Here is a 12,986-nt window from a genome sequence, read left to right on the forward strand (position 1 = left end):
GGGGAGTCTCCATGCGGTCAGGAATGCACACACACACACACACCCTTTGGCTCCACTTTAATGAGCCGACCACGTGCCCCGAAGTCCAGCGGGTCTTGTTTCCATTGCGATAGCTCTTTGCCAGGCTGTGACTCACGCCAGTGAAGCTGGCACAGGGTCGAGAAGTTTGATCAATATAGGTTTTTGTTTTTTAATTAATGTGGCTCGTTTGTTAATTACATCCACCAGTCAGAAAGGCTCAGGTGTACTGATAAATATTAGTTAGTTATACAGGTGGGTAGAGTTACTTAAGAGCAGGGCTATTCAACTACATAATGAAGAAGGCAGCAGTTTCAAGAGTCCAAGGGCTCGGGGGCCGGATATCGAAATGTGGATGTTTCGTCAAAAAGTCCCTCCGCAGGTTATGTTTCTTTGAGACTGCGTTTTCTTAATTGCAAAGTAAACACATCGGCTTTCACACTGCACTGTCAATAAATTCATTATCCTGCCCTCGCTACTTGTTTCCAGCGTGTGCAGCTAGTTAAAAGCATGAAGAAACAGAGGCTCCAGAAGTTTTGTTGAGGATTAATGTTCCTTCTTTTGAATTATTTTCCTGTCTCAGTTTTATTTTTTTTATACATCTTCCTTCATTTAAATTCATAAGACTGAAAATATAAAGATAAAATAAACAATACACATGTAAAACGTCCATTGTGTATTTTACAAAACCCAAAACCAGTGAAGTTGGCACGTTGTGTAAATCGTAATAAGTAACAGAATACAATGATTTGCAAATCCTTTTCAATTTATATTCAATTGAATACCCTGCAATGACAAGATATGTAATGTTTGAACTGGTAAACTTTATTTTTTGCAAATATTAGCTCATTTGGAATTTGATGCCTGCAACATGTTTAAAAAAAGCTGGCACAAGTGGCAAAAAGGACTGAGAAATTTGAGGAATGCTCATCAAATACTTATTTGGAACATCCCACAGATGAACAGGCTAATTGGGAACAGGTGGGTGCCATGATTGAGTATAAAATCAGCTTCCATGAAATGCTCAGTCATTCACAAACAAGGATGGGGCGAGGGTCACCACTTTGTCAACAAATGTGTGAGCAAATTGTCAAACAGTTTAAGAACAACATGTCTCAAGTAGCTATTGCAAGGAATTTGGGGATTTCACCATCTACGGTCCGTAATATCATCAAAAGGTTCAGAGAATCTGGAGAAATACCTGCACATAAGCGGCAAGGCCAAAAACCACCATTGAATGCCCGTGACCTTCTATCCCTCAGGCTGTACTGCATCAAAAACCGACATCAATGTGTAAAGGATATCACCACATGATGATATCCTTTACACACTGCAGTTCGTCGCTAGTTAAAAGTTAAAACTCTACTATGCAAAGCGAAAGCCGCAGCGGCGATGACCAAGAAGAACGCAGAGTTGGAATATAATTTTATGTACATATTTATATACAGATTTGAACAATTAGTGATTCACTGAAATATATTCATTAATTGTGGTTCTTACAAAAAATATATCTTATAAAATATAAAAGCTAAAATGTCTCTTAAAGCTCTGCCCCTTTAATTAGTGAATACTAAATAATTTAACTTTAGCCTACTACTACAACCATATTATTTACCAGCAACATGAAGTGTAACAGAGGCAGAGGTGTCCTGCCACAGTCAGTCAACCTCCTCCTCCTCCTCCTGCTGCTGCTGCTGCTGAACAGGTCGCACCTGTGGTCCGGACTGTAGGCCTACCTCCTCTCCAAGACGAGCCCTTTTCGGCCGTTGAAAATATTTTTCTATACTCATCTGTGTGAAGGAGTGAACATCCAACATTAGAATTTATTACTAACGAGCAGAAGCGCTCTATGTACAGTGCCGTCTAACCCTAAGCGGCAGCAGCTCAACACATGCAGGGTTCAACGTTAAGGTTTTTTTCTACTTGCCTGACTTCTCAAATCTACTTGCCCCAATATTTGTACTTGTCCTGCCTAGGTTTTTTTCTGGCTGTGTAGTGCTCATGGCTTATATCTTAATAGAATCCTTCCCGTTGACTATTTACAACACTACACAGTATTTATTATTATTATTATTATTATCTATAATTGCATTTAAATGGCATTGCATACATGTAAAATTAAATGCTATTTCACATTATTTGACCAGTAGCAGTTACACCCATCTGAACAGGTCAGCCACCTGTTTAAAGCCCGATCACAGTTGAAATCTTGAAATGAACGGTCTTTAATGGCCAAAACATTAACCTGGACAACATTTTAACAGCTGGTTGGCTCAGATTTTATTATTTTCATTGCATTCACATGCTGCAGTGGACAGTGGACAATTTAGCTTCAGTCCATGCGTGTTTATTGACAACATGGTTATAACCTGGACACGTTAGCTCGTCGGTATTGTAACACGTGACTGTTACTACGAGTGTCTGCCCCGGGCCACGAGTCAAACAGCGGCGGTGTTAATGAAGCAGCGTCAGGCTGCTCACCGTCAGTGAAACGCTCGGTGAAATCACGGATTAACGTTAAATATATGACGAGCCGCGAGCGATGCAGCTATAACCTATCTACTAGTGATGGGTTGATGAGGCGTCATGAAGCGTTTTGACACATTGCAAAACTGTATTGATACTGTGTCGATACTGTGTCACTAAATAATGACATCTGCTGGACATTAAAAATCCCTACAGGCAACCTATGGACCGACTCAACTGACACTGATTTTATGACCTAGTACAGTGGTTCTCAAATGGGGGTACGCGAACCCCTGGGGGTACTTGAAGGTATGCCAAGGGGTACGTGAGATTTTTAAAAAATATTCTAAAAATAGCACCAATTCAAAAATCCTTTATATATTTATTGAATAATACTTCAACAAAATATGAATGTAAGTTCATAAACTCAGTGAAGCACAAGCTCAGGTTTGTCACTAAAATGTCTGTCAAAAAGAACTGTGAAAAGAAATGTAACTATGCAATATTCAGTGTTGACAGCTAGATTTTTTGTGGACATGTTCCATAAATATTGATGTTAAAGATTTATTTTTTTTGTGAAGAAATGTTTAGAATTAAGTTCATGAATCCAGATGGATCTCTATTACAATCCCCAAAGAGGGCACTTTAAGTTGATTATTACTTCTAGGTGTAGAAATCTTTATTTATAATTGAATCACTTGTTTATTTTTCAACAAGTTTTTAATTATTTTTATATCTTTTTTTTCCAAATAGTTCAAGAAAGACCACTACAAATGATCAATATTTTGCACTGTTATACAATTTAATAAATCAGAAACTGATGACATAGTGCTGTATTTTACTTCTTTATCTTTTTTTTTTCAACCAAAAATGCTTTGTCTGATTAGGGGGTACTTGAATTTAAAAAAAAATCACAGGGGGTACATGAAAAAAGGTTGAGAACCACTGACCTAGTATATACAATAATATAAACCAAGTCATTGTATTTCATTTAGGATTATTTCATAACTTCATTTAAATAAAAATATATTTTTTGTCTTTTTTAGATACAGTCAATAAATAATGTGAACATGTATCATAACATGGAAATCTAAGAGAACGTGTTGTGAATGAGGATGCTTGTGGACCTGGAAATTATAATTTATTTATTTTTACACATTTTTATTAAAAAAAAAACAGTTTTTCCAACGTATTCAATTTTAGACGCTTTCTCTTCTTAGTTATTATTTCTCCGGCTGTAGAAAAGAGCCGCTCACAGGGCACAGAGGAGGCGTCAGTGCGACACAGTTCGCGTATTGGTCACGTGACCAAAACAGCTCATGATCGGTCACGTGACTTTCTAAAAGCGGTACGCGCACCGACACAGGGTTTCGCTCTATGAGCTCGACGCATGCATCGGTGTTGCCGGACCCATCACTACTATCTACCTATAACACCTGTAAAAATGAAGCAATGCTACCACGCTAGCAAGCGTTAGCTAGCCGGCTATGAGCCACCAAGCTGCTAACTGTCGCCAAAAGGCACCATTTAAGTTGTTTTCCCCATGGCATCCTGGATCAAGGCTTTCAGCAGCTTTTGGACGTTTGAGGTAGAAACGTAGGAAGCGCCATCATTATGAAAAGTAGCCGGCGAGTATTTTGATTCCGTTCGTCCGTCCCTCTTCTTCTTCTTCTTCTTCTTCTTCTTCTGGCCCACCAGGTGAATTAAGTGCTATTGCATAGTGCATAGTAGGCTACCGCCACCTACTGCACCTGAGGTGTAACTACAAGCAACATTCATAGACAGTCCCATTGCTTTTATGAGCGGTCGACCGAGTCAAAAGCCGAAAAATCCATTTGTGGCGGACATAATTCTTTCGTGGCGGGCCGCCACAAATAAATGAATGTGTGGGAAACACTGGTATCGGACTGTCTGATTTTGGCGGTCCGCTCCCTGTATGATCAGTGTCAGAGCTTGGTCCGCATTGCCGGCAGTAAGTCGGACACGTTTCCAGTGAGGGTTGGACTCCGCCAAGGCTGCCCTTTGTCACCGATTCTGTTCATAACTTTTATGGACAGAATTTCTAGGCACAGTCAAGGCGTTGAGGGGATACGGTTTGGTGGCTGCAGGATTAGGTCTCTGCTTTTTGCAGATGATGTGGTCCTGATGGCTTCATCTGGCCAGGATCTTCAGCTCTCGCTGGATCGGTTCGCAGCCGAGTGTGAAGCGACTGGGATGAGAATCAGCACCTCCAAGTCCGAGTCCATGGTTCTCGCCCGGAAAAGGGTGGAATGCCATCTTCGGTTTGGGGAGGAGACCCTGCCCCAAGTAGAGGAGTTCAAGTACCTCGGAGTCTTGTTCAGGAGTGAAGGAAGAGTGGATCGTGAGATCGACAGGCGGATCGGTGCGGCATCTTCAGTAATGCGTACGCTGTATCAATCCGTTGTGGTGAAGAAGGAGCTGAGCCTGAAGGCAAAGCTCTCAATTTACCGGTCGATCTACGTTCCCATCCTCACCTATGGTCATGAGCTTTGGGTTATGACCGAAAGGACAAGATCACGGGTACAAGCGGCCGAAATGAGTTTCCTCCGCCGGGTGGCGGGGTTCTCCCTTAGAGATAGGGTGAGAAGCTCTGTCATCCGGGGGGAGCTCAAAGTAAAGCCGCTGCTCCTCCACATCGAGAGGAGCCAGATGAGGTGGTTCGGGCATCTGGTCAGGATGCCACCCGATCGCCTCCCTCGGGAGGTGTTTAGGGCACGTCCGACCGGTAGGAGGCCACGGGGAAGACCCAGGACACGTTGGGAAGACTATGTCTCCCGGCTGGCCTGGGAACGCCTCGGGATCCCCCGGGAGGAGCTGGACGAAGTGGCTGGGGAGAGGGAAGTCTGGGCTTCCCTGCTTAGGCTGCTGCCCCCGCGACCCGACCTCGGATAAGCGGAAGAAGATGGATGGCTGGATGGATGGATGCATTCATTTTTTATTTACGATTTACACAACGTGCCAACTTCACTGGTTTTGGGTTTTGTACATAAATAAAATAGGTTTAGTGTTAATACATTCACACAGTTGTACAAACTGTATATGACTTATCACAATTAAACCGACAGTGTAGCATTGTCGCCCTCTACAGGTCCAATTTAGCCTTACATTTATTAAACAAGCTTTGATCGGCAGTGTTACTCTCAGACAAATAACGACCAATAAGTCAGCAATTTCAATACAAAACAAACTAAATATCTATGTGCACAATATCTATTTACAAATGTTTGACCAAGTTTTTGTGATGAATTTTCACGTGTGGATTCTTACCGTTGTTGCTGTTTGTCTGGATCAATGTGTCCGTCGCTTAAAAGCTCCGCCAGGAAACAATAACATGAGCACTTGCTCGGGTCAGAACATTTATACTTTTCATACTCATTTCATTTCATACTCGCAAATCTCATCAAATCAAGCTCTAATTGATCACGTCCGTGTGTGTTCTTTCTACATGTTCTTCTTTTGGATGAAGGCAAATTTTCCCATGTATGAAAATCCGACGCTAAAATCTTCTTTCTTCTTCAGTTTCTTCTTCGGTGCCATCAGCCACGCCGCCCGCCACTCCGTCCGTGCCGGTCATCGTGGTCTCCGAGTGGACAGGGGGCGCCGTCCACCTGCAGTGCAGCTTCAACAGCAGCTCCAACGGCTCTCTGGGTCACGTGGTGACCTGGTCCCGCTCCTCTCCTCGCGGCGAGGCCAGGGAGGAGCTCAAGCAGGAGACCACAGTCCGGACGTCGGCCCTCATCGAGCTGGACGGCTTCAACCTGCGTCTGGGAGACAAGGTGACGCCGGCTCGCCAAAGAAGACGTCAGCACACACTCAACGATCATCCGTTTTCAGATTTACTGCTCCATCTTGGCTTTCTACTTGGACTCTCCAGACCTCCGGAGTGCCTCCGTGGAAAGTCAGGAGTTCTTCGCCGGGATTCGGGTACATTCCAGCGTTTGGACTTTCATCTTTTCACCTTTGTGACAACCAGGAGAGTCTTAATAGCAAATACTTAGGGTGCTTTGACTCTCCATTGGAATGATGCGTAACTGTGCTAAGGATGTTCCAAACCTTCATGTGCAGCTAACACCAAAGGTGAGCAACGTGGCTGAGGACGGAAAGTTGTACGAACTGTTGGTTGAGAGCACGATTCCCATCCCGTGCCTGGAAGAGTCGTCCTCTTCGGAGCCGTGCATCATCTCCTTGCAGCTTAGCACAAACAGCCAAGGTTTGTAGCCGACTGGCCAAGCTAGATGATTGTTCCTAATGCAGTGCAACCTCGATTTACGAACCTAATTGGTTCTTGAATCGAAAGGTTAGTTCAGTGAATCAAATTTCTACAAAAGAAACAATGTAAATGTGAATAATTGGCTCCATCCTCGACAAAAGTCAATATTTTAGTGAAGGTTTGTACAATTTGAACTAGTGTTGTCCCGATACCAAGTACCAGTACTGGTACCAAAATGTATTATGTACTTTTCGATATTTTTCTAAATTAAGGGCACCACAAACAATTGCATTATTGGCTTTATTTTAACAAAAAATCTTAGGGTACATTAAACATATGTTTTTTATTGCAAGTTTTTCCTTAAATAAAATAGTGAACGTTCAAGACAACTTGTCTTTTACTAGTAAGTAAGCAAACATCCGTCCATCCATCCATTTTCTACCGCTTATTCCCTTTGGGGTCGCGGGGGGCGCTGGAGCCTATCTCAGCTACAATCGGGCGGAAGGCGGGGTACACCCTGGACAAGTCGCCACCTCATCGCAGGGCCAGTAAGCAAACAGAGGCTACTAATTTAGCTGCTGACATATGCAGTAACATATTGTGTCATTTTCCATTCTATTATTTTGTCAACATTATTAAGGACAAGTGGTAGAAAATGAATTATTAATCTACTTGTTCATATACTGTTAGTGGTTAGAGTGCCCGCCCTGAGATCGATAGGTTGTGAGTTCAAACCCCGTCCGAGTCATACCAAAGACTATAAAAATGGGACCCATTACCTCCCTGCTTGGCACTCAGCATCAAGGGTTGGAATTGGGGGTTAAATCAGCAAAAATGATTCCCGGGAGCGGCCACCGCTGCTACTCACTGCTCCCTTCACCTCGCAGGGGGTGATCAAGGCTGATGGGTCAAATGCAGAGAATAATTTCGCCCACACCTACTGGGTGTGTGAAAATCATTGCTACTTTAACTTTTAACGTTTTAATTTCTCTTTTAACATATTCTATCTACACTTCTGTTAAAATGTAATAATCACATATTCTTCTGTTGTTTGATGCTTTACATTAGTTTTGGATGATACCACAAATTTGGGTATCCATCCGATACCAAGTAGTAACAGGATCATACATTGGTCATATTCAAAGTCCTCATGTGTCCAGGGACGTATTTCCTGAGTTTATAAACATAATATGAACTTGAAAAAAAGGAAAAAAGATTTTGTGATGCTAAAAATTATCGATGTAATCGTAGTAGTATCGACTAGATACGCTCTTGTACTTGGTATCATTACAGTGGATGTTAGGTGTAGATCCACCAATGGCGTCATTAGCGGTGACACCGGTGATCTACGGTGTGTAGTGAAGCATGTTTAGCTATTCCTCGTCCTGCAGGGATGGTACTTGTAAGAAACTTACTTTATGTGTCACCATGGAGGTGAGGATTAGTGATTTAGAAGTAGCTAAAACACTGCAAACTGCGGATAGACTTTAGCCGCTAGCCAGCTAGCCATGTCTTAAAGCACCTCTTCCTGGAGGCATTTCAGTGTTATAACTTCACCTTTATCTTTAGTTTTTAAGCCAAAATGCGTCCGTCCTCCCTTTTCTGTCTACACACTGTGACTGCTTGTAAGTACTCTGTGATTGTGCGTTGTCGAACATGCCTCTCTGCTCGTAAACCAGCAATGTCATGACGTGACGACAATGGGGGGGGGTATAGAGGCGGTATAGTAGTATTGCGGTACTATACTAATGCTGGTATACCGTACAACCCTACTTTGAACACAATATAACAAGCTGAACTGTGCTGTATCTGCTGCTCTGACAACACGCGCGCACACACAGAAGTCCCTTTGATGCCCTCACAAATGATCAGAAATCACAAAAATCCTTAACTTTAACGATCATTTTGCTACAATAATAAACATTTAAAAAAGTTAAATCCACCCACATTAACGTCGGCAAGCAACTGAGGAGAAAAAAAATTGACAGGCACAGAGGTACCTGTAGTCCAGTGTCATCACAATTAAAACTTGCTGCAGTACAAAGCCTGCCTCGTCAATTCTTCCATACTCGTGAGCGTCAATAATGTATTCCTCACAAGTAGTAACTTTAAGTCCACAGCGATTCCCTCCTCCTTTCCACGTTAGTCGTGTACTGCAATGTGCAGCAAGAGCCCTGGAGGGCTCCCATCTCCTCACTAAAATACCACGCTCTGCTTTTTGCTTGCAGGCGGCACACAAAATTAATGAATGAAGCGTTCCTACACAGAGACAGGGTTCACACACAGAGGCACATTTGGCTCGACCTAAAAGTTCGTAAATCGAAAAGTTCGCAAATAGAGGAGTTCGTACATAATGATATTCAAAACTTTAAATGTATTAAGTTATATATCAATTCTGAGATCGATCATCCATGAATTAAATTGTCCGATATCAATACCGATCACATGTATTAACTGTAAATTTAAAAAAGACATATGGTGAGTGCTATTGACGTTTTTAAAATAACACAATATTTAAACTAGTTTCTTATTCTCTTTAGTTGCTCCTGCTCTCGGTGTGTAGCATGTTTAGTCTTGTCCTCTAGTGATGGAAGTATTTGATGATACTTTAAAATACTAAGCACAGTTTATTTTCCCATAATAAAGGTGATCATTTTTTAACTTAGGGAAGCGACAACACAATATTTAAACACGTTTGTTATACATACACTTGTTTATGCATAACAAAGTCAATGGTGCGCAATAACGAAACACAAGCAAAAAGTACTATTTATTACTTTCTACTATTCTTTGGTTTTGGAACTCAAAAGTGCTCCTATGTCCAGGGAATTATTCCCTGAGTTTGTAAACATAAAAAAAAAAAAAGAAAGATTTTGAGAAAATACAAATATCAACCTAATTAATCAAGTATCGATCATATAATGGCACTACTTTTGGTATCAAAAGTACCAATTTATGGCTTGATCCGCCCTCTTACTGTACGTGTCATGTACTGACTGTGACAGTTGTTCTTATGTAATCTTCTTTCTAGACTCTTTTTAATCTACTTGTTAATTTCCTGTTAATAACTGTTTATTTTCTGCTGTAACATGCTTCCATTTACACTTTTTAAACTTTTCTAAGCACCTCCTTCTTCTGTTTCTTCTGGCTTAGCGGTTAGCTTAGCTATTAACATGCCTGTGCCTGGCTTGCTCTTGGTGTGTAACATGTTTAGCCTTGTCCTCCAGTGATAATAAAACTTGATATTGGTACTTGTGTTTATTTGACATAAAGGGGGTGATTACTATCAACTTAATGAAGCGACTTCACACTGTGTATGGAGACACATATTTAGCTGCTAGCCACTTGTCAGCAGGGGGATTAAAAATAAATACATTGTCAGCCAGAGGGGATCAGTGTTTAAGATCGGCATTACAATGCATTAATCGTCAATGCCAATCAAGTACTTTTTTACAAAAATCGGCTGATAATGATAGGTAGCCAATCGACTGGCACATTCCCAGCTTATAAAGTCATGTTATGTCATGGTTAGTGTCAATGTGTTGTGTTGCAGACGAGGCTCTGCTCGGAGCAGATGTGTCCCTGTCCTCCTGCACGCTGGATTTACCCAGCAGCCCCTGCAGGGACGGCGTTTGCGGCCGGGCCGTCGTCCGATTCTCCGCCATAACCGACTTCGTAAAAGATGATGACAGGACATCTCAGATCTCTGTCAAGCCGATCGTCACACGTAACTTTGTGTGGAATGGTTACGTGCCACAACCTGTCCTGGTAAGTGATGTCACGTGTCAAAGAGGCACTCCAGTATCATCTTTTAATGTTAGATTTATTTCTGTCTTTTCTAGATAAAAGTACAGGATGTGCCTTCAGCTTACTGTTACGTCTTCACTGATCCTCATATGATCACATTTGATGGCAGGTACTTCAGTCATGTTGTCATTCAGAAGAATAGAAGCATGCTGTAAAGCATCGTATACAACAATGTACTTTGTCATTCAAACACACTACTTGTGTGCTACTATAAAGTAGGGGTGTTCCGATACCAATATTGGAGACTTGAGTATTGGCCAATACCGATATTAATCCAAATTGATATCAGCAGGAATCATACATAGTTTCATGTATTTGTGGTGTGGAAGGTTAGAAAAAGTTTGATCAAGTGAAATTTGTCGAACAGAGAACAATGGTAAGTATGAAAAACACTAACCATTTATTATTAACCATCTAGAATGAACTTATGCTGTCTTTACTTTTAAAAGGAGTGATAATTGTTTTTGGGGACACCTGGTGGCCACAATAATTCATTAAGTTAAGCTCATGACGGAGGAGCTCCATGTGATAAACCCTCCATCTCCCAGCAAAGTAATTAAGCAGCCTCGTATCAAGTGGCCTCCTGCAAGCCAACACAAAGTGTGGCACCAATTCGACGAGCACACAGCCAGAATCATCGAATCAATAGCCAAAGGGGATGTCGACAAACGGCTTCAGACCATGACCACCATCATTGTTTCTTATGGAGCAGAGAGGCTCGGTGTGGAAGAGGACAAGCCCATCAGTTCCAACTACACCATGAACCGAAGGTCAGAACAGATCCATCAACTGCGGCAGGAGCTCCGCAGGCAAGGCAGTACAAGGCAGCATCTGAGGAGGAGAAGGCGCCATTAGCTGAACTCCAGAACATCATCAGGAAGAAACTGACAACCCTATGTAGAGCTGAATGGCACAGGAGGCGCAGGAGAGAGAGAGCCAGAAAGCAAACTACATTCATAGCTAATCCATTTGGATTTATCAAACAGCTGTTGGGGCAGAAGCGCAGTGAGCGTCTAGTTTGCTCCAAAGAAGAAGTTAACAACTTCTTGAAAAACAACCTGAGCGACCCTGAAAAAGAGAAAGAGCTAGGGCCCCTCAGTGCCTTATTGGACATACCATCTCCCACTGTCAAATTCATCACCAGCGAGCCCACCTGTAAGGCAATCCAGGAGGTTGTTACTGCAGCCAGAGCCAGTTCAGCTCCAGGACCCAGTGGAGTACCCTACAAGGTGTACAAGCGATGCCCGGAACTCCTTAGAATCCTTTGGAGGATCCTGCGAGTGATTTGGCACAGAGGAACTGTTGCAGACCAGTGGAGGCAGGCTGAGGGTGTTTGGATACCTAAAGAGGAGAATTCCACCAAGCTGGAGCAGTTCAGGACCATCTCGCTCCTTAGCGTTGAGGGAAAGATCTTCTTCAGCATTCTTTCCAGAAGGTTGACTGACTTCCTCCTCAAGAATGCCTACATCGACACCTCGGTCCAGAAAGGTGGAATCCCAGGTGTGTCAGGATGCCTGGAACATACCGGTGTAGTTTCCCGGCTGATCAGAGAGGCGCGGGAGGGTAAGGGAGACCTTGCTGTGCTTTGGCTTGACCTTGCCAATGCGTACGGCTCCATACCCCACAAGCTCGTGAAGACTACCCTGGACCGACACCATGTACCCAAGAAGATCAAAGACCTCATCCTGAATTACTACGGGAACTTCAGGCTCAGGGTCACTTCCGGGAGCATAACATCAGATTGGCACAGGCTTGAAAAAGGCATTATAACTGGGTGTACAATCTCAGTTTGCCTCTTTGCCCTAGCCATGAACATGGTAGTCAAGGCAGCTGAAACAGAATGCAGAGGCCCTCTGTCGAAGTCTGGAACTCGACAGCCCCCCATCAGAGCCTTTATGGACGATCTCACTGTCACAACTACATCAGTGCCCGGCGCAAGATGGATACTCCAGGGCCTGGAAAAGCTCATCTCCTGGGCAAGAATGAGCTTTAAACCAACTAAATCCAGGTTGATGGTTCTGAAGAAGGGAAAACTGGCAGACAAGTTCCGCTTCTTCGTGGATGGCACAGCAATCTCATCTATCACAGAGAAACCGGTCAAGAGCTTGGGCAATGTTTTCGACTGTAGTCTCAGAGATAGTGCAGCAATCCAAATGACCATCAAAGAACTGGAGACGTGGTTATCGGCTGTAGACAAGTCTGGCTTACCTGGTCGGTTTAAGGCGTGGATTTACCAGCATGGCGTCTTACCCCGGATACTCTGGCCTCTGTTGTTGTATGAGGTTCCTCTGTCAACAGTGGAGACTCTGGAGAGGAAGATCAGCAGCTACCTCCGCCGATGGATGGGCTTTTCATGCAGCATGTGCAGCACAGCACTGTATGGGAAGACCAACAAGCTCCAGCTCCCTTTCAGTAGCCTGGACGAGGAGTTCAGGGTCTCTCGCACTCGAGAGGCTTTGCTCTA

The 12,986-nt window shown here is 43.1% G+C and overlaps 1 protein-coding gene across 3 annotated transcripts in view; it reads left to right on the plus strand.

Moving 5' to 3' along the window:
• The window catches only part of vwde (von Willebrand factor D and EGF domains), a 107,285-nt gene that overhangs the window by 41,924 nt on the left and 52,375 nt on the right, over window positions 1-12,986 (plus strand). For all 3 annotated transcript variants that reach the window (XM_061956236.2, XM_061956228.2, XM_061956243.1), the window contains exons 6-10: window positions 6,025-6,281; window positions 6,340-6,429; window positions 6,571-6,715; window positions 10,269-10,483; window positions 10,558-10,631. In XM_061956236.2, coding sequence (XP_061812220.1) covers window positions 6,025-6,281; window positions 6,340-6,429; window positions 6,571-6,715; window positions 10,269-10,483; window positions 10,558-10,631 — 781 coding nt within the window. The remainder of the gene's footprint in view (window positions 1-6,024; window positions 6,282-6,339; window positions 6,430-6,570; window positions 6,716-10,268; window positions 10,484-10,557; window positions 10,632-12,986) is intronic.

The sequence above is a fragment of the Nerophis lumbriciformis genome, linkage group LG04 (genome assembly GCF_033978685.3).
Source record: "Nerophis lumbriciformis linkage group LG04, RoL_Nlum_v2.1, whole genome shotgun sequence".
In the NCBI taxonomy this organism is placed as follows: Eukaryota; Metazoa; Chordata; class Actinopteri; order Syngnathiformes; family Syngnathidae; genus Nerophis; species Nerophis lumbriciformis.